The 22,294-nt window shown below is 42.7% G+C and overlaps 1 protein-coding gene across 3 annotated transcripts in view; it reads right to left on the bottom strand.

Moving 5' to 3' along the window:
• Positions 1-22,294, bottom strand: part of slc4a11 (solute carrier family 4 member 11) — a 250,006-nt gene that overhangs the window by 80,201 nt on the left and 147,511 nt on the right. For all 3 annotated transcript variants that reach the window (XM_043696718.1, XM_043696837.1, XM_043696795.1), the window contains one exon: positions 13,902-14,025. In XM_043696718.1, coding sequence (XP_043552653.1) covers positions 13,902-14,025 — 124 coding nt within the window. The remainder of the gene's footprint in view (positions 1-13,901; positions 14,026-22,294) is intronic.

Raw genomic sequence — 22,294 nt, 5'->3', positions numbered from 1 at the left:
CCTCTTCCTACAGCTCAAATCCTCCAACCCCTGGCAAAATCCTCATAAATCTTTTCTGAACCCTTTCAAGCTTTACAACATCTTTCACTTTGGGTCTTGTTTTCAGTAGGATTCCTGTAATTGGGAACCACCTAACTATTCTAGTCCTTTGTATTGATATTTCACACACAAGAGAGATAACAGTTTGAGCTGGGTGCTCGCTCTTAAGTAAATGGTTTGGATTATTACTTATAAACAGATCCCAAAGTCAGGTTTGACCACATACTGAACTTAAGGCTCTTAGATTTTGCCATAGAGCGCCAATGTATGTGCTTAACCTTCTGAACATATTCAGTAGGAAAGGTTGTTAAGTGTAACATTAAAATCTGTTATGATAATGGTAAGTATGCACCATGAAATGCTCAAATTATCAAAACTTCCATCATCAGGTCATTATACCTGAAACCGTTCAAGGGCTAAAGTTTTCTTTTCAAACACAAGGAAGAAACATTCTAAAAGATACCTGCAGTTGGGGCACTTTGATCTGCTGGGGTGCTCATTGTTATTAGTAACTGCCAGCAGTGCGAAGTGGTGAAGGATGGCCACATGAAGCCTCAGCAGATAAGGCTCAAATTACTAGAAAGGTTTATGATACAGCTACGCCAATGGAAGACGACCGGTGTATCTAAGAGATACCAGGCTAAGTTATATGGTTGTTAACAGTAGAGATAAGATCAATAGACTAGAACAACAAACAACAAAATATTAGTTAGCATGGCTTTGAGAGGGGCAGGTTATGCCTCAAAAGTCTTGTTGAATTCTTTGAGAATGTGACAAAACACATTGATGAAGGTAGACCAGTAGATGGTGTACATGGATGTTAGCAAGGCGTTTGATAAGGTTCCCCATGGTAGGCTTATTCAGAAAGTAAGGAGGCATGGGCTACAGGGAAATTTGGCTGCCTGGATACAGAATTGGCGGGCCCATAGAAGACAAGATGGATGGCAAGTATTCAGCCTGGAGCTTGGTGACCAAAGGTGTTCTGGGACCTCCGCTCTTGGTAATTTTTTAAATAAATGACTCGGATGAGGAAGTGGAAGGATGGGTTAGTATGTTTGCTGATGACACAAAGGTTGGTGGAGTTGTGGATAGTGTCGAGGGCTACTGTGGGTTGCAACGGGTCATTGACAGGATGCAGAGCTGGGCTGAGAGCTGGCAGATGGAGCTCAACTTGGAAAAGTCTGAAGTGATTCATTTTGGAAGGTCAAACTTTAACGCAGATCACAGGGTTAAAGGCAGGATTTTTGGTAGTAGGGAGGAACAAAGGATCTTGGGCTCCACGTCCATAAATCCCTCAAAAGTTGCCACCCAAGTTGACAGGGGTGTTAAGAAGGTGTACGGCTTTCATTAGTGGGGGATTGAGTTTAAGAGCCGCAAGGTTATGCTACAGCTCTATACAGCCCTGGTTAGCCCACATTTGGAATATTGTGTTCAGTTCTAGACATCTCATTACAGGAAGGATGTGGAATTGAATTGAATGGAGTTGAATTTATTGTCACATGTACTGAGGCACAGTGAAAAGCTTTGTCTTGCGAGCAATACAGGCAGATCAGAGTTAAACAGCGGCAAAAACCAAAACATAGGCTAAGAGCTAGAGTCCATTCAGTACTCTAACAACAGTAGGGTAGAAACTGCTCTGAAACCAGCTGGTGCATGTGTTCAGACTTCAGTACCTTCTCCCCGATGGTAGAGATTATAGAAAAACATTGCCAGAGTGGGATGGATCTTTGAGAATGCTGGCGACCTTTCCTTGACAGCGGGCCTGGTAGATGGATTCTGTAGATGGGAGGTTGGCCTTTGTGATTGTCCAGGCCGAGTTCACCACTCTCTGCAACGGTCTCCGATCTTGAATGGTACAGTTTCCATACCAGGTAGTGATACATCCAGACAGAATGCTCTCGATGCGTACCTATAAAAGTTGGCAAGGGTATTCGCATCATGCCAAACTTAAATCAGCTGCCTGAGGAAGAAGAGACATTGTTGGGCCTTTGTAACCAGTGCGTCCACATGAAGAGTCCAAGAAAGCCTGTTGTGATGACCACTCCCAGGAGCTTGACATTCTCCACTCGTTCCACCTCAGTGCTGTTAATGTGTAGGGGGGCATGAGTAACATCCTGCTGAAAGTCAATAATGAGGTCATTGGTTTTGCTGGCATTGAGAGCTAGGTTGTTCTCAGTGCACCATTTTTCCAGGTCTTCCACCTCCCACCTGTAGTCTGTTTTGTCGCCATCTGAGATTCGACCGACTATGGTGGTGTCATCAGCGAACTTGTAAATGGCATTAGTCTGGTATTTGGTGATGTAGTCATGGGTATACAGTGAGTACAGTAGGGGGCTGAGTTCACACCCCTGGGGTGCTCCAGTGTTGAGTAATAGTGAGGATGAAATATTGTTCCCAATCTTCACTGATTGTGGCCTGTGGGTCAGGACACTGGGGAGCCAGTTGCAGAGAGTGGGACTTCGTCAGAGATGACTAAGTTTAGTATATCAGTCTCGAGGGGATAATATTGTTGAAGGCTGAACCGTAGTCAATGAGTAGGATTCTTACATAGCTGTTCTTGAAGCAAGATGTTCTTGTGAGGAGTGAAGGGCAAGTGATATGGCATCTGATGTGGATCTGTTAGTCTGATAGGCAAATTGGAGTGGGGAGGCTGGAGTTGATTAATGTCTGAACTAGCCTTTCAAGGCACTTCATAACCACCAAGGTTAGGGTCACTGGGCGGTAGTCATCGAGACATGCTGCATGAGCCTTCTTAGGCACAGGGATGATGTTGGCCCTCTTGAAACAAGCAGGGACAGAGTGAGGGTGTCCGAGAAGACCTCTGCCAGTTGATCTGCGTATGCTCTGAGTGCTCCGTCTGGTCCCATCACTTTCCTTGGATTCACACAAAGGAAAACTGATCTGACTCCTGATGCAGTGACTGTTGGGATAGGTTCATCAGAATTTGTCGGAATACCTTGTGGAAGCTTTAGAGAGTGTGCAGAAGAAATTTACCTGGAGGGCATGTCTTGTGAAGAACAGTTGAGGGAGATAGGACTTTACTCATCGGAGAGAAGGAGGATGACAGGTGACTTGATAGAGGGGTACAAGATGAGAAGCATAGAGAGTAAATAGTCAGAGCCATTTCTGCCCTGAAAACAAAATGTCTGTCAAGAGGTGGCATCATTTAAAAGTGATTGGAGGAAGGTTTGGGGAGATGTCAGAGGTCAGTTCTTTACACAGAGTAGTGGATGTGTGGAATGCACTGCCAGCAGTGACTGTAGACTCAGATATATTAGGGACGATTAGATAAGATTCCCTACAGTATGGAAACAGGCCATTTGGCCCAACAAGTCAACACCGAACCTCCGAAGAGTAACCCACCTAGACCCATTCCCCTATCCTATATTTCCCTCTGACTAATGCACCTAACATTATGGGCAATTTAGCATGGCCAATTCACCTGACCGGCACATCTTTGGATTATGGGAGGAAACCAGAGCATCTGGAGGAAACCCACGCAGATATTGGGAGAATGTGAAAACTCCATACAGACAGTCGCCCCAGCTGGAAATGAACCCGGGTCCCTGGCGCTGAGAGGCAGCAGTGCTAACCACTGAGCCACCGTGCCGTCCACTTAAGTGACTCTTGGATAGGATGACAGTAAATGAAGGGTAAATAGGTTAGTATGATCTTAGAGTAGGATTAAAGGTCGGTACAACATCAAGGGCCGAAGGGCCTGTATTGTGCTGCACTGTTCTATGTTCTAGAACTGAATTGACCAGCTCCTCCCAGAAACAGGTCATTTATACCCTGCTATACGAAGACAGCATGAACACATTTAGACCAACAGTCTTATACAGTAAACATATGTGGAATAAACAAAACCATCCGCACTGAAATTACCATCTAATTTTAAAAGCAGTCAACTGAGTCAGCATTAAGAAATATATATCTCCCATTGTACATTCACACGCTTTCACATTTTGTTTTATTCAGTAATGGGAGGAGGACATCATTGACTAGGCTAGCATTAAATTGGCCATCCCTAATTACCCAGAGGACAGTTAGACTCAACTGGATCGCTGTGAGCCTAGAGTCCTGGACAGGCTAAACCAGGTTAGGATGACAGTTTTCTTCTCCAAATGGACATTAGTGAACCACATGGGTTTTCACCCCAGTAATCGACAAGGGATTCATGGTCACGAATAAACTCTAATTCCAGCTTTTTTTAAAAAAAACTGGATTCAATTTCCACCATTTGCCATAGTGGGAGTTGAACCATGTCCCCAGAACATTAGCTGAGTCCATGGATTAATCTAGTGATAATACCACTCGGCCATCACCTCCTCTTAAATTGGGTGAAGGGGAAGCTCAGCTATCCTGTTAATGAGCTTGGAAAGAAAGTGAACCTAGATTAGGAATACATACTGAACTGCTTTTCACCAGCGGAGCAAAAAAAAAGGAAAATAGATTTGTATGCAAAGACTGGAAGACCATCTCCCTGCTCTCACATCTCCTCTAAATACAGCATCTGATGAAAATACAAATTGAGAAAACAACCATTTGCCAAGAACTGAAAAGGATTCAGATTCCACTACTGCGGAAGATACAAGTCCGTCATTAAACAACTGGGGTCTCAGATTATGAATATATCAGTTCAAGGACTTGAACCACACAACTCCTATTATCCTCTTCTGTACCAGGCACATTCCATTTTAAACTTATTACCCGCTTTTGTGCGCGTGCTCGATGTCACACTTTGGGTGTTTTCCCCCTTGAGCTTAATATGGAATGAAACAGATTTTTCTTTCATTCAAATAAACCTTGGTGATTGATCCTTCATTTTCCAGAAAATTACAAAACGTAATCATGGCAACAACAGATGGCAAATCATGGCAAAAAAAAAACAATTCCAGTCACCTTCAGTTTCCACATATTAGCAAGATATGAACTTATTTTGGAGTGTACTCAAAATAGGAAAAGGTCTCCACTCCCGTGCTCTTCAACACAATCCATAAAGATACCCCTTCAATGATCACCAGCTCTTGAAATGAAAAAGTCGTGATTCTATTCTCACTTAATGAGCCAGTGCAGAAACCAATAATTAAAGACTAAATCAGATAAGAAAAGACAAATATGATCAGTTTCCAACTGGAAGGTGGCACTATGGGAGGTAAATGTTACTGTAACGGGTCAGCAATGATCAAATTGTATAGACTGAATGGGCTCTCCTTAAATCAAGTCAAAAATATCTGATTTGACAGTCCTTGCTACTTTTCACAACAGTACAGAAATGATTTACACTGACCTTCTTGTTGCTTTAGGCAGGAGATAAAATTTGCATAGTTACAGGGGGTTGAGCAGGGACATGAATCAATGGCAGCGTTTTTAAAAAGGCCCAGTGTATACATGATGAACCCAATGGCCTCGATAGCTGGAAGGTTCTGTGACTGTAGAGTTGGACTGTGCCACAAGTGCTGACTTCAGTAATAATTGCAATGGTCCAACTGAGAATCACATGGTTTTGATCCAGAAAGGTGCAATAAGATGCAAGTTGAAATGCAACATTGATTGCATGTTATAAAAAGGATTGTATGGGGAAAGAAAAAGTAATATTTTGGACCTGTTGGCTCCAATTATAAGTTGCTACACTGTTCGTCTTACTTAATACAATGCAGATTTACATTAAATGTGATTCCATGATTGGATTATTCAACAAATGCTGTCCAACGTGTACCAGGAATACACTAACAACCACTTTAACTTGATCAGTTGGAACTGCAATATAGCTCAGATATGCCAGCTATAAATCTACATTTATTTTCATTTATATAGGGACTGGTCCTCTGAAGGATAAAAACCAATATTCGGGGTATTGTGCTTTTTTGAAATGTTTCAAAATTCATTTTGAAGGATGTGACCAACATTATTACTCTAGCTGACCTTGAGAAAATGGTGGTGAGCTAAAAAAAACAACAGAAAAAAAAGTGTCAATATTTTGTGATGGATTCTCCACAGAATCACCTCAACCAAATTCCACGTGCGAAGAAGCCAGGACCATTTTGTCCTGCTCCCTTTGATATCTACCATGTTTGAATCAGTCCTGATGACTGCAAAACAAAATTCTTCAAAAGCATGTTCTGTATGACCCAAGCAACTGTGCAGACTGACACTTTTTGTAATGCTGAACCTTCACTTGGAGTCGATGAGCTGCAATGTTAAAACAATATCTGGTCTGCAGAGACAAGTTTCTGTGCTGTACGTCTGTACGACTCTACACAATTCGACCTCGCCAAATCCTGTTCAGAACTTAATGCAGTTTCTAATCATTGTTATTTTGCATGCTCAATTTCAAATAACACGTTACACTTTCTTTCAAAACAAAAAAGGTATGGAAGGGTTAATGAAAAACTGAACATTTTTCAGGTATCAAGGCAACCACTGTTAATTGAGGAGGTTGGAAAGTCAAAATCTTTTTGACTGACCACAGTCGCATTCTAAAAGCTCTAGCTCAGTGCCAGTTCTGTCCCATCTTGTTCACATCTCTCCCAGCCAGAAGCAACACCGACAAAGTAAGGCCAGCCAGAACATGAGGTCAGTTGCTGGAATGTTTTAGTTTAATAAAAGCAATAAAAAGTGATCTTCCAGAGGCAAGCTTTAGTGAGTTTGACAGAATCATTTCAGAAGTTGTCAGAAACTGTTTGAAGCCCAGGCGATGGATGCCAGGAGACCTGAGCAATTTGAACATGGTTCAAAGGGGAAGGAGAATCGGTGCTATGTGCCCAGCGGCATATTCCAGGCTGGAATCTTTGCACAACCCCTGCAAGTACTCCAAGTCGAGTCTTTACACACAGTGTGCTCTATCACCAACAGCTTCAAAACATTCAAGCTCTTGGGGTGGGGCCAAGTTATTTGGTACAACTGAGGACACGTTGCATTTCTGTGGCAACTTGTGTGTCTCAGTCCTTTAGGTAAGTTGTTCTTGTCCTCTTAGGTGGATGCAATAAAAGACCTGGCAGTGTTCTCTCCCAGTGTCCTGGTCAACATCCCCCATTAACATCAACAAGGAAGGGAAATAATCCAGTAATTAGCACATTACTGTTTGAGGTCATTTTTCACATACAAATTAATTGCCATATTTCCTGCTACCCCTTGATAGGAATTAGCAGCTAAAAACGTGCGGCTGGTGTGCAAGAGGGAAGTGCTTTGACTTCCTGAATCACTGAGTCGATTATGGGAAAGGTGGGGCTTGTACAATTCCAAGGGGTTGCATCAGAATCCAACGTCCGTGCAGCAGGAGGGTAGGGCTGTTGCTAGTGCTGTCGATGAAACCGTGAACTAATTTGGCAGAGGGAATGTGATGTGGAGCGAAGGTAAAGTAGAGGGTGATGCTCGGACAAACACTGAAGATCCAAGTCAGTCTAGAAGGCAATGAAAATATCACATTAAGACACGAGGAAACATGGCAAGGCTGGATGGTAGTTATTCTAATTCGAGCAGTCTTGGGAGGAAGGCAGCTGAATCAAGGATATTGATTACTCCCTGAGGATGTGAAACCATTGCCACCCAGGGGACTCTGATGTGGCTAACAGCTCACTATTCCTGGATATGGAATCTTCAAGCAAGACAGATTGGGGATATGGGACTGGTGTTGCAATTCTGTACAAGTAATCAACTAATGCAATAAAGGGAATGCTCCTCGTATGAGGCCATATGGGAGGAACTGAGAAGTGAAAAGAGGCAATCATACGATTAGAAGAATACCTGGGATAGGGCTAGGGTTACCAAAACAGAAAGGCAGATATGTCGACAAACCTCAAAAGTAATTTGGTGGTAATAACAGGAGATTTCAACTTCCCCAATATTAACTGGAAAAGGTTTGGTGGGAGAGGAATTCTTAACATATCTAGGAGAGCTTTCAAGGAGAAGGTGCTACAAGAGAGGCAATGATGTTGGACTTCATTTTGGAGTACAAAGCCAGGAGTAGTGGCTGAGTTGGTGGAAGAGCTCTCAGTGACAGTGGCCATAATTCCGTAAGATTTAGCACAGACATGGAAAAAGGGTAAGGATAGACCAGAAATAATGGCTTGGATTGGAGGGAAGGCCGGCTTTAACACAATAAGACAGGATAAGACTACAGTGCACTGGGGACAGCTGCTCATCAGAAAACCAAATCAGAGCAGCTGGGAGCGCAAGTGGAAGGAGAAAGTGGAGGGCAACACATTCCTCTTGAAAAAGGTTAAGAGTGGGATCGGCAAGTCCAGAGAACCTTGGATGTCAACAGATGTATAGCATTGTTTCAGGAAGGCAAAAAAAAGCTTTTGGCAAATACAGGGGGCTCAAAGGCTTATGAAGGGGTTTACTGGAAAACTAAATTAAGTCAGTAAAGATGGTACATGAAAGCAAATACTGGTGGGTAAAATGAATAAAAATGAAGAAGATGATAACAAAGATAGAACATAGAAAAGTACAGGACAGAACAGGCCCTTTGGCCCACGATGCTGTGCTGAGATTTAATTCTAATGTAACATATAGTAATTTAACCTACGCACCCCTCGACTCACTGCTGTCCATGTGCATGTCCAGCAGTCACTTAAATGTCCCCAATGACTCTGCTTCCACCACCACCGCTGGCAACACATTCCATGCATTCACAACTCTCTGCATAAAGAACCTACCTCTGACGTCTCCTTTATACCTTCCTCCCAATATCTTCAAACTATGACTTCTCGTATCAGTCAATCCTGTCCTGGGGAAAAGTCTCTGGCTATTGACTCTATCTATTCCTCTCATTATTTTGTACACCTTGATCAGGTCTCCTCTCTTCCTCCTTCTCTCCAGAGAGAAAAGTCCGAGTTTATTCAACCTTTCTTCATAGGACAAGTCCTCCAGTCCAGGCAGCACACTGGTAAGCCTTCTTTGCCTCCAAAGCCTCTGTATCTTTCCTATAGTAGAACGGCCAGAACTGGACACAATATTCCAATTGTGGTCTCACCAGGGACTTGTAGAGTTGCAGCAAAACCTCGCGGCTCTTAAACTCGATCCCCCTGTTAACGAAAGCCAAAACACCATATCCTTTCTGAACAACCTTATCCACTTGGGTGGCAACTTTGAGGGATCTATGTACTCGCACACCCAAATCCCTCTGTTCCTCCACACTGCCAAGAATCCTGTCTTTAATCCTATATTCAGCATTCGAGTTTGACCTTCCAAAATGCATCACTTCACATTTATCTAGGTTGAACTCCATCTGCAATTTCTCAGCCCAGCTCTGCATCCTGTCTGTCACGCTGCAGCCTGCAGTAGCCCTCCATACTATCGATGACACCTCCAACCTTTGTGTCATCTGCAAATTTACTAACCCACCCCTCAATCTCCTCATCCAAGTCATTTATAAAAACTACAAAGAGCAGAGGTCCAAGAACAGAGCCCTGCGGGACCCCACTCAATACTATCCTCCAGGCAGAATACCTTCCATCCACAACCACTCTCTGCCTTCTGTCAGCCAGCCAATTCTGAATCCAGATAGCCAAATCTCCCTGTATCTCATACTTCCTGACTTTATGAATGAGTCTACCATGGGGAACCCTATCAAATGCTTTGCTGAAGTCCATATACACCTCACCCACTGTGCGACTGTCGTCGACCTGCCTTGACACCTCCTCAAAGAACTCAATAAGATTTGTGAGGCATGGCCTGCCTCTCACAAAGCCATGCTGACTGCCTTTAATCACACTATGCTTTGCCAAAGTCATAAATCCTATCCCTCAGAATTCTTTCCAAAACTTTGCTAACCACAGACGTGAGGCTGACTGGTCTGTAATTGCCAGGGATTTCCCTATTACCCTTCTTGAAAAGAGGAACATTCACCTCCTTCCAATCCTCCGGTACGACTCCTGTGGAGAGTGAGGAGGATATCCTCACCAGCGGCTTAGCAACCTCCTTTCTCGCTTCCCGGAGCAGCCTAGGATAAATCTGGTCTGGCCCTGGGGACTTATCAATCTTAATGTTTCCCAAAATTTCTAGCACATCAACATCATCAATCTTGATCTGTTCAGGACTGTATCCCAGCTCCTTTAGGTTTTCAGTTACAAGTTCCCTTGCCTTGGTAAAAACCAAAGCAAAAAAAGCAATTAGGGCTTCCCCTATCAGCTTAGACTCCACACACAAGTTCCCTACGCTATCCCTGATTGGCCCTACCTTCTCCCTGATCATTCTCTTATTCCTCACGTATGAGTAAAATACTTTTGGGTTCTCCCTAATCGTTTCTTGCCAAGTCTTTTTCGTGCCCCCTCCTGGCTCTCCTCAGTCTAATTCTGAACTTCATTCTAGCGAGCCTGTAATCTTCTAACCATGGAAAGAATAATGGCAATTAGTGACCGCTATGGAAAGCAGTTATGTGGAGACAGAAAATATGGAGGTTTTAAAAGTATACCTTGCATCAGCATTCACCATAGAGTAGGTCAAGAGGTCAGAGAAGTGGGGTGTGCATTTTGAACAACGTTAGCAGAGACAGAGAGACAGAGACAGAGAGACAGAGACAGAGAGACAGAGAGAGAGACAGAGAGAGACAGAGAGAGAGAGACACAGAGAGAGAGAGACACAGAGAGAGAGAGACACAGAGAGAGAGAGACACAGAGAGAGAGAGACACAGAGAGAGAGAGACACAGAGAGAGAGAGACACAGAGAGAGAGAGACACAGAGAGAGAGAGACACAGAGAGAGAGAGACACAGAGAGAGAGAGACACAGAGAGAGAGAGACACAGAGAGAGAGAGACACAGAGAGAGAGAGACACAGAGAGAGAGAGACACAGAGAGAGAGAGACACAGAGAGAGAGAGACACAGAGAGAGAGAGACACAGAGAGAGAGAGACACAGAGAGAGAGAGACACAGAGAGAGAGAGACACAGAGAGAGAGAGACACAGAGAGAGAGAGACACAGAGAGAGAGAGACACAGAGAGAGAGAGAGACAGAGAGAGAGAGACAGAGAGAGAGAGACAGAGACAGATTAGCAGATTTAACAAGCTTGAAAGTGGGCAAATTTGCAGGCCCAGATGAGATGCATCCCAGGATGAGACAAGGGAGGAGATTACAGGGCCTCTGACCTTAAGGTTCAAACCCTGACAAAGGATGGGTGTCAGAGGACTGGAAGACAGCCAATGTGGTACTATTGTTCAAGACGGGAGATTGGAGTAAAGCAAGTAAGTTCAGACCAGTGAATCTAACATCTGTGGTCAGAGCATTGGAAAAGGAGTAGACCATTCAGCCTTTTGAGGCTGTTCCACAATTCAACTATATCATGGTTGATCTATGGCCTAACTCCACATATCTGCCTTTGGCCCATAGTCCTCATTAACTTTGCTCAACAAAAAAATGTTACCCATCTCAGATTTAAAATTATCAACTGATCCAGCATCCAGTCCATTTGTGAAAGAGTTTCAAACTCCATCATCCTTTGTTTGTCGGAGTGCTTCCTCATCTCTCAAGTGGGACACATAATGGGGCTAGGGAAATACTGGAAAAAATTCTAAGGGACAAAATTAATTTCTACTGGGAGTGGTAAGGACCTATCACATGGCTTTATAAGAGGGAGTTTACATCTGACAGATTTGATCGAGTTTCCCAAGGTGTGTAAATGAAGGTAGATCAGTGTGGTGCTGGAAAAGCACAGCAGGTCAGGCAGCATCCGAGGAGCAGGACCACTCTGATCCAAACTCTGGTTTTCAGCATCTGCAGTCCTCACTTTTGCCATGTAACTGAAGGTAGTACAGTTGATGTAAGCTACATGGACTTCTGTAAAACTTTGATGAGTGACTGGTTAAAAAAAAAGAGGTAGGAGCCTATGGGATCCAAGGCAATTTGATCAATTGGATCCAAAATTGACTGAATGATACAGAGTGATGTCAAAGGTTGCTTTTGTGACTGGAAGCACATGTCCAGTGACATACCATAGGGTTCAATGCTGGGCCGCTACTGCTTGTTGTGTACAATAATGATGTAGACATGAATGTAGGAGATATAATCAGCAAATTTGCAAGTGGCATGAGAATTGGAGAGTGCTCAATAGCGAGAAAGTAAGCATCAGACTGTTGGACAATATGGTTGGGTTGGTTAGATGAACTGAACACTATAGGACTAAATTCTTTTTTCCAAAGTGTGAGGTGATGCATTTTAAGAGGACCATCTACAGCAGTATACGCTGAATGTTAGGATCCTGGGAAGCATAGAGGTCAGAGGAACTCAGTGAGCATGTGCATAGATGCTCAAAAGGTAACAGGACAGGTGAATAAGATGGTGACAAAGGCATAAGGGATCTTTGCCTTTATTAGTCGAGGCACTGAATATTGATGGAGCTGTGAATAATGTTAGCAAGGCAACAGTTGTGGTCATCATACAGCAGGAAGGATGCGATTACAGCAGGAAGGGTGAGATTACAGCAGAGCAGAAAAGATGCAGAATAAATGTATTAAGAGGTCGCTAAAGTAATTAGATTTATCCAGCTAGTACAAGGGGAAAAAAGCCTTTTGGAGCTAAAAAAATACATTGGAATTGTTCCAGAAAAATAGAGGGTTTATATAAAAGTGACAAGGTAAGGTGTAACCGTGAGGGGAAATTTTGTCATAATACAGCAATTTTAACACAAAGGATTTTTGTGTTTTATAAAGTTCAAGTTACCGATATAATACTGCTCAGTCAGTCTGGTTTTTAGTTGTTAGGAATGGAGAGTCAGAGTTGTACAGCACGGAAAACAGAACTCTCGGTCCAACTCATACATGCTCATCAGTTATCCTAAATTAACATAGTCCCATCTGCCAGCATTTGGCCCATATCCCTCTAAACCCTTCCTATTCATATAACCAGATGCCTTTTAAACTGTTGTAATTGTACCAGCCTCGAACACCTCCTCCAGCACCTCATACACACACCACCTTGTGTCAAAAAGTTGTCTCTTTGGTCCCTTTTAAATCTTGCCCCTCTCACCTTAAACCTATGCTCTCCATGTTGTGGTTCTGTTCGCCAAGCTGTAAGTTTTTGTTGCAAACGTTTCGTCCCCTGTCTAGGTGACATCCTCAGTGCTTGGGAGCCTCCTGTGAAGCGCTTCTGTGGGGTTTCCTCCGGCATTCATAGTGGCCTATCCCTGCCACTTCCGGTTGTCAGTTTCAGCTGTCCGCAGTAGTGGCCGGTATATTGGGTCCAGGTCGACCTGGACCTGCTCCCAAGCACCGAGGATGTCACCTAGACAGGGGACGAAATGTTTGCAACAAAAACTTCCAGCTCGGCGAACAGAACCACAACAACGAGCACCCGAGCTACAAATCTTCTCACAAACTTTGAACCTATGCTCTCCAGTTTTGAACTCCCCTACCCTGGGAAAAAGATGTTGGCTATTCACCCTCTCCATGCTCCTCATGTTTCTATAAACCTTTATAAGGCCACCCCTCAGCCTCCGACACTCCAGGGAAAACAGCCCCAGTCTATTCAGCCTCTCCCTGTAGCTCAAACCCTCTAACCCTGGCAACATCCTTGTAAATCTTTTCTGAATCCTTTTAAGTTTAAGAATATCCTTCCTGTAGCAAGGAGATGAGAAGTAAACAGTATTTTATAACTGACAAAACCAATGTCGTGTACAGTGAAAGCCTTAGAACTTGAAATCATGCTGTGCAATTGTCTTACGTGGCCACTGGGATTTCAACTTTCTTTCTTAAAGGATATCAATTGCAACAGGGTTCAAAATTCCAAACGGCAATTGAGACCGACAACAATGCAGCACTCCCGCTGTAACGCAAAACAATTTCAACACATTCTGGGATATCTATACTCCACTTCTACCAACGCAAATCAAAGTACATTTGTAAATGGAGCACATTTAAAGTATTACCATTTTTGGTGGCACCAGGATCAGGATAACGTAACGCATCTCACAGCAATTCTCTCCCCAGTTCTGAGGCCTCTCTAATCGACAGATGCAAACGTGCCGCCTCTGGAGCATTGAGACAGTGCACCTGCAGAGTGGGGGCAAGAAAACAATGTGACTATTCATAGAAAGGTACTCTAACCTGGGAAATAAGCAACTTTTGTAATACTTTATGGCCAAAGAAATTGTATACCTTATAGCCAGCATTCAAGTGTCACCCCCAATCTGAGAAAAAGCAGCATTCCTTACTGATCCACTATCCAAAAAAAAACTGATGAGGTTGGAAGGGAGGAAATTATATAAGAAGCCTGAACCCCACAAATTCAATGGCTGTAGTTACATTTTTCCCCACAGGTTCTATCACTGTCATTAAGTTATGACGACTTTGTCTCAAACGGCCAAAGATCAAAGGCTAAATCAAACCGATTAATAGTCATTTTGTGGGGCAGAATGCGTATTAGAGAAAATTCCACATTTTCTCAAAGCTTTTCATTTTGCACTTATTTGTGAGAATATCAGTGTAAGGGGAAAACCAACATATGTTCTTCTATGCAGCTATAAACTCAAATCTAGCAAATACCATCTATATAGGCGAAACATACAAAACGGGTGTGGGGGGAAGGTTAGGTGTCATTCCATCAAAAGACACGTTTGTCATAAAACCCAATAAAGACATATGCCAGAGTTGGGTTTAGCAAAGATCCCACTGCAACACTGTGCACATGCAGATATCTTAAATTAAACCCAAACCACTGGTTGTGGCAATTTGTCACAACCCTTTATCCAAAATCCCAAAATCCGAAGGTTTCTTCATGAAGATTTTTTCCTCATCAACAAGGTTGTTTGGCGTGCAAACAGTTAACCTAATTCCACACCCACTCAAAGCATGTCACGCAGATGGGACGTGGGTAAGCATGGCCCAGTACTGGGGAGGTCTCAATTCGGTCTCAGGGCCCATTGTACTCAGTGAGACTGCTTTTCGGTAAGATTTTTAAAAAAAATTTCCCCAAACTGTCACTTATTCTGAAATTTGAAAAATTCCAAATTCCGAAAATTAGTTGGTCCCAAGTGTTTTGGATAAAGGATTGTGTACCTGAATTTGGTCAATTCATGTTACGCATAATCAGCCAGTCATGGGAAGATGGATTGTAAATGGATATGACATATTTTAGACAGCACAGCTTTATAGACAGAAAGTAAATGGATACACACCGCACCTATTTCAACTCAACAAAATTGGTGACAGCCTTTTACACGTTCACTTTTCAGGATAATGCCTTGGCCAATCAGAATCAAAACTGCCTAGTTTAACATGTTCAGCAGGGCGAAAGTGGGTACTGCAGATGCTGGAGATTAGAGTCAAGATTAAGAGTAGTGCTGGACAGGTCAGGCAGCATCAGAGGAGCGGGAAAATTGACTTTTCAGGCAAAGGCCCTTCATCAGCCTTCATTCCTGTTGAATGGTTTTTGCCCGAAACATCGATTTTCTGCTCCTCTGATGCTGCCTGACCTGATGTGCTTTTCCAGCACTACTCAAACAGAGTTGAGCAGTTAACTGTCAGCCATCATTGACTGAGTACATTCTTCATGGCAACACCAATATCAGAGACCACTTGCCAACTAAATAGTACTTTCGTCTCTTACATAGCGTACGTGTTGATTTCCCCTGACATTGGTATTGTTGCAAATTGCCCTGATGAGCATAAGATGACAAACTTTGATAAATTCTTCAGCACATTCAAACACAAAGTGAAAACTTTAACTTGAGTCCCCAACATGTTGCACTCATTTCAGAGCAGCTCTTGAGGGTGGGTGGGTGGGTGGAGGTGGTGGGGATGGTGGTTGTCTTAGAGACCAGAGGAGATGATATTAAGATTTCATTATTTTGCATCTTCAGGGAAGGCAGATGAAATTTTAGGAAGTGATGGCATTGGGCAAAATTACTAACTACTCCTAGTTGACACAATTCTGTTCCCTGAAATGGCAAGGCTTCAGATTTTATCTTGAAATCAAAAAGAGATAGGGTGCTGTTAGTCAGGTTTTAGTGAGGCAGGGGTGGGGTAGGTGATTTAGGAACCTAATTTACCTACAAAGCAGATTTGATTAACAGAAAAGAATATGCCAAACTGATGATGTTTTCACGGCTCAATGCCTACATTGGTAAATTGTTCCAGAAACCAAAGATATTTACTTTGTTAAGTATATCCAGATGCGACACAACAGCAAGGGAAATTTGAATAGCCACCTCTTTAACATGATCGGGGGCAGGTTAAAAAAAAGTACCTCAGGCTATAGATCACAGGGGAGCTAGTGTTGGAGGTGAATTTCCAAGTAATAAGTCTTCATATCAGTAAGGATGAAATGATTACCTCATGTTAAGGATGAAAGGGACTCAGATTGTTGCCTTTGTTAATCTGATCAAGTTTACATTGCAACACACTTCAGCCCAAGACAATCTACATTAAGAGAGCTCTCCCATTAACACTTCACTAGATGTCAATAGCGCAATGGGGATAGCTAGGAGGGGGTAGATTATACAGCCCAACCCCAGTAAGGATTACATGAACACAGCCTCAGTTTTGCTATCCATTTTGTTTGAGTGGAGTCCCACCACTCAATTCAAGCACACTCCAGCAATTGATGGCCACAATCAAAATGAAAGTTCCTGCAAATAAGTTGTGACAGAGTCTTGGTCTGAAGTGTTGAGGAAAATTGAGGTCAAGTTGGACATGGGGCAATTTGGGTTTGGGGTCATGTATTAGGCAAGAGACTCAATTTAATTCTCTCCAGAGTTAATGTGACCTTCAAATGAAAATTACAAAATCAGGAAACATGAAATAGGTGAGATGCCATTATCGATGTCATCCATTTTATATTAGCAGCTCAAAGTAACCATGTGAAAGCTGCAAACTTGCAAACACTGCAAGAGTAAACATGCCCAGCTCCTAGACAGCTTTTCCAAATAGTCTGGAACTTGTGGGTACTCCGTCTCCATCAAGCATTAAAAAGATCTCAGAATCGGAGATAAACATAATAGATGTTGCCATCTCAATGCCTTTGAAGAGGAGAGTAATTATTTTCAGAGAAGCTCTGGTGCGAGAGTTGAGCTATATATTTTTACACACCGCCAAAATCAGTGGCAGAGATGGAGGAACTTGACCTGGTGCTAAAATGCCCCAGGAAGAGCTACAGGAAAGAAAAAGAACCAGCCTACATTCCCGGGTTTACAGGGGGAGGGATGCAGATATTGGAATGAGATCAACAAGGTGTACCCCAGAACTCATAGTTCCCTAACTGGGCCAGGTTAACAGCCCCAATCAAGGAGCCCTGGCTGACAGACATATACAGGAGCGTCAGACATCCTGTTCACTCAGAGCTGGCTCAGTGTCAACGACTCTGCACGTGTAAATAAAGGGCGACTTGGTGATGGGAATTCATTACTAATTGAAATAACTGCAAAGATAAGTCAAAACAAAGAATCCAAGTAAGTTGAAAGGCCATGAGGGATGACATTCCAAAGATTGGTACTGCAGAAATAAGGCGATAAGGCATAAAAGTGTAGGAGCAGAAGTAAGCTATTCGGCCCATTGATGCTGCTCTGTCATTCAATGGCTGCTCTAATAACCTTCAACTTCACTTTCCAGCTTTATCTCCAAAAAACGTCGATTCACTTGTTGATTAAAATTTTGCCGATCTCAGCTTGAATATATTAAAATCCCAGCCTCAAACAAGTACAGGCTCATTGGGCCCAACACAAATTTAAAACTTGCATTTTTATAGCACTTTTCATATCCTCAGGAAAAATTTTAATGTTCTACAATATTGCTCTTTGTGAGCACATTAGTTAACTACAAACTATCAGTGACCACACTAATTACTTTCTAGAATATTTTGTTGAGTAAATCATCTACTTAGAAAGTTCCACAAGGATAAGTATTAGCATTTGGAGAATCATGACTTCCTCTGAAAATAGCACCGCATTTTCAGAGGAAGTCATTTTACGTTGCATCTGAAAATAAAACTACCAAGGGCAGTATTTCCTCAATATTTTGTCAAAATGGCAGCCAGGGTGAGAGTAACTCAATATCACCACATGGTCTTTGAGGAGCTACTGGTTGTAGCAGTGGCCTAAAGCTAGGTATCAGAGTTTCAGAAAGAGGCGAATGCATGGCTGGGGCCACACACTGGCAGTGCCAATTAGGATGGCACTTGCAAATACTTAAGTTGGTGCAGGCTGTTCAACTTTAGCTCTTCTCCCACCTAGTGATAAAGCCCCAACATGTTACACCGTACATTCAAATACCACCACATCTTATCCAAAAGGATGGATAAGCAGTAAAAAGGACCAGATTAGATGCCAATCTTACCAGGCCAAAATTTTACCAAGGTTTGTATTAAGTCCTTATGCATTCTCTCTTCCATTTCCATTTTATTTGGCTATGTGCACATTGAATTTAATACTTCATTATCTTTGAATGCAACACAACATAATTTATGACTTTCACACATATGAACATACAAATGCAGAACAGACGTAGACCCTCACACCTGCCCCACCATTCAATAAGATCATGACTGTATTTCAATGTGCACATTCCCAATGACCCATCATAACCTTCAATTCCCCTAAAAAACAGAAATCCATTTCAGTCTTTAAGTTATTCTATGACGTTGCCTCACTGCCTGCTGAGGTGGAGAGCTCCAAAGTCACACAAATATCCTGAAAAGATGATCCCGAATTCTAAAACACTGACTCCTAGTTCTGGATTCATCCACAAGAGGTAACATCCTTGTTCACCTTGTCAAGACCTTTCAGAATCTAATGAATGACCATCAAGTCACCCCTCACTCTAAAGCTCCAGAAAAAGGACATAGCAGCAAAATTAGACCATTCAGCCCATCAGGTATGGTCTATCATTTAATATCATGACTGATCTTCTAACCTTTAACTCCACTTTCCTGTTTTTATCCCCCCCTACCCATAACACTCGATTCTCTATCTCAACCTTGAAGATACTAATGACCCTGCCTTGACAGCCATCTGCTTTGAAGAATAAAATTGCTCCTCTTTGGATTAAATGTGCAATCCCTTATTCTAAGATTAAGCCCTTTGGGGCTTGACTCCCAAATGAGCAAAAACAACCTTTCTGCACTTACCTTGTCAAGCCCCCAAGAACTCTGAAAATGTCAATAAGATCATCTCTCATTTATCTACATTGCAATGAGTAAAGCCCAACCTACTCAATCTTGCCACATAACAGTCCCTCCATATCTGATATCAGTCCAGTGAATCTTCTCTCGACTGCCTCCAACATTGGGAGATCATTCCTCAGATAAGGGGTGCAAAATGGTTCACAGTATTCCAGCTGGGCTCAACTAATGCCTTGTATAGTTTGAGCTTTGTACTCCATTCCCATTAAATGGAAGGTCAACATTCCATCTGTCTTCCCTGTTAACCTGCTGAATTTGGGAGATTCATGGCCAAGGGTTCTTAAATCTCTGTTCTATAACTTTCTGCAATGTTTCTCTATTTAAATAAGAATCAGCACCTCTATTCTTCCTAGCAAAATGCATAATCTCATTTTCCCACATTATATTGCACTGTCAAATGTTTGCCCACTCACTTAACCTGACCACATTCCTCTGCAGACTCTTCATCACCCTCATTACTGCCTTCCCAACTATTTTTGTGTCATCCAGAAACACTCCCTTTCATGATATAAAATATATATGATTGTAAGGACTAGCACAGATCCCGACGGCACTCCAATAGTTACAGGTTACCATTCTCTCAGAGCCATACTTCTCCCAACCGTGTCTTTTACTAGGCAGCCAGTCCTTTATCCATGCAAATATCCAACCTCCAAAACCATGGGTTTTTATCTTAATTTACCTAAATGTACGGTACCTTATTATTAGGGGAGATGGTGGCCTAGTAATAATATTGCTGTCCTGTTAATGTTCTGGGGACCTGGGTTTCATTAAAAGCCTGGTATTAAGAGTCTAATCATGACCGTGAGCCCATTGTTGGGAAAACCCATTAATGTCCTTTAGGGAAGGAAATGGTCATCCTTACAAGAGGCATGTCCTTCAGTCCAACTCGTCTATGCTGACCACATATCCTAAAGTAATCTAGTCCAATTTGCCAGCACTTGGCCCATATCCCTCTAAACCCTTCCTCTTCATATACCTATCCAGATGCTTTTTAGATGCTGTAATTGCACCAGTCTCCACCATTTCCCCTGGCAGCTCATTCCCCTCTCACCCTAAACCCCATGCCCTCTAGTTCTGGGCTCCCCCACCTCAGGGAAAAGACCTTGTCTATTTATCCTACCCATGCCCCTCATGATTTTTATAAACCTCTATAAGGTCACCCCTCAGCATCCAATGCTCCAGGGAAAGCAGCCCCAGACTATTCAGCCTCTCCCTGTAGCTCAAATCCTCCAACCCTGGCAACATCCTTGTACATCTTTTCTGAACCCTTTCACGTTTCACAACATCCTTCTGATAGGAAGGAGACCAGAATTGCATGCAATATTCCAAAAGTGGCCTAACCAATCTCCTGTACAGCTGCAACATGACTTCCCAACTCCTGTAACTCAATGCTCTGACCAGTAAAGGAAAGCATATCTTCACTATCCTGTCTACCTGACTCCAAACTCACAGCAACGTGGTTGACTCTTTTAGATGCTGTAATTGGCAATAAATGCAAGCCCAGCCAGCAGCACTCTCATTGAACCCGGGTCTCTGGCGCTGTGAGGCAGCAGTGCTAACCACTGTGCCACCGTGCCGCCCACCTCCATAAGGTCACCCCTCAGCATCCGATGCTCCAGGGAAAGCAGCCCTAGACTATTCAGCCTCTTCCTGTAGCTCAAATCCTCCAACCCTGGCAACATCCTTGTACATCTTTTCTGAACCCTTTCACGTTTCACAACATCCTTCTGATAGGAAGGAGACCAGAATTGCATGCAATATTCCAAAAGTGGCCTAACCAATCTCCTGTACAGCTGCAACATGACCTCCCAACTCCTGTAACTCAATGCTCTGACCAGTAAAGGAAAGCACATCTTCTTCAATATCCTGTCTACCTGACTCCAAACCCACAGCAATGTGGTTGACTCTTTTAGATGCTGTAATTGGCAATAAATGCAAGCCCAGCCAGCAGCACTCTCATACTCTGAATGAATTTAAAAAAACTCAAAATCCAAATTTACATCTAGTTGAAATAAGCCCAGTTGCCCAATCTATCCTCATAAAACAATTCACTTATTCCAGGTTTCAATGTAGTAAGCTCTTCTGAACTGAATCCAATGCATTTACACCCTTCCTTAAAAGGAGGAAGATCTAAACTGAATATACTAATCAAGATTTTGTCTCATCAACATCCTCATTTTTATGGTCTAAACAAAGGATAGCATTCTATTTGCTTTCTCATAACTTGTACCTACACACTAATTTTTTTGACTCATGCACTACAACATTTAAATCCCTCTGCACCGCAGAATATCACAGGGATCATTTAAATCATACACTGCTTCTCTATTCTTCCTGCCAAAATGAACTCCAAATTTTCCCACACACTACTCTATATTAACACCAATTCATGTCCAACAGTAACTCTTCTGCACAACACACTTTCTGACCTACCTTAGTGTCATTTGAACTCAGCTGTGACTCTTTTGATAATTTGCAGAAAATTATCAGAAGGTGAGACCTCAGCACAGACCTCTGCAGTACTCCATTCAGACAATGACCCATTCGTGCAGTCTTTTCTGGCAGTCAGCCAAAATGTATTCTATGCAAGTTAATTACCCCATACCTGGGTTTCTATTTTCCACAATATTCTTCGAGATAGTGTCTTATGAAATGAATTCCGGAAATCCAAGTGCAGTGATCTTGTAGCACCCTTTATTAACATCACGTTACCTTCAAATAACACCAGTAAAAATTGGTTCAATGCAGCTTCCCTTTGGCAAAATCATGCTGACACTTCTCAATTACTTTGAATTTTATTAAGTATGAAGTTACCATCTCAAATGGTCGATTCTACCACCTTCCCAATGACAGGCGTCAAGCTAACTAGCCGATAATTTCCCATTTTCTGCTTCTCTCCTTTTCTGAAAAAGAGGGGGCATATCTGCTACTTTCCAGTCTGATAAAAAAAATTTCTGAATATGGGGAATTTTGGAAAATTGCCAATGGGAAATTGACAACCAGCTCATTAGCAGGACACTGCACGTTTCGGGCATAAGCTCTTCAGAGATGACATCACATTCCTGATGAAGAGCTTATTGCCTGAAATGTCGATTCACCTGCTCTTTGGATGCTGTCTGACTTGCTGTGCTTTACCAGTGCCAC

Source organism: Chiloscyllium plagiosum, chromosome 1, assembly GCF_004010195.1.
Source record: "Chiloscyllium plagiosum isolate BGI_BamShark_2017 chromosome 1, ASM401019v2, whole genome shotgun sequence".
NCBI classification, from domain to species: Eukaryota; Metazoa; Chordata; class Chondrichthyes; order Orectolobiformes; family Hemiscylliidae; genus Chiloscyllium; species Chiloscyllium plagiosum.
Note: the sequence above shows the minus strand (reverse complement) of the source record. Positions and strands in the feature narration are given on the sequence as shown.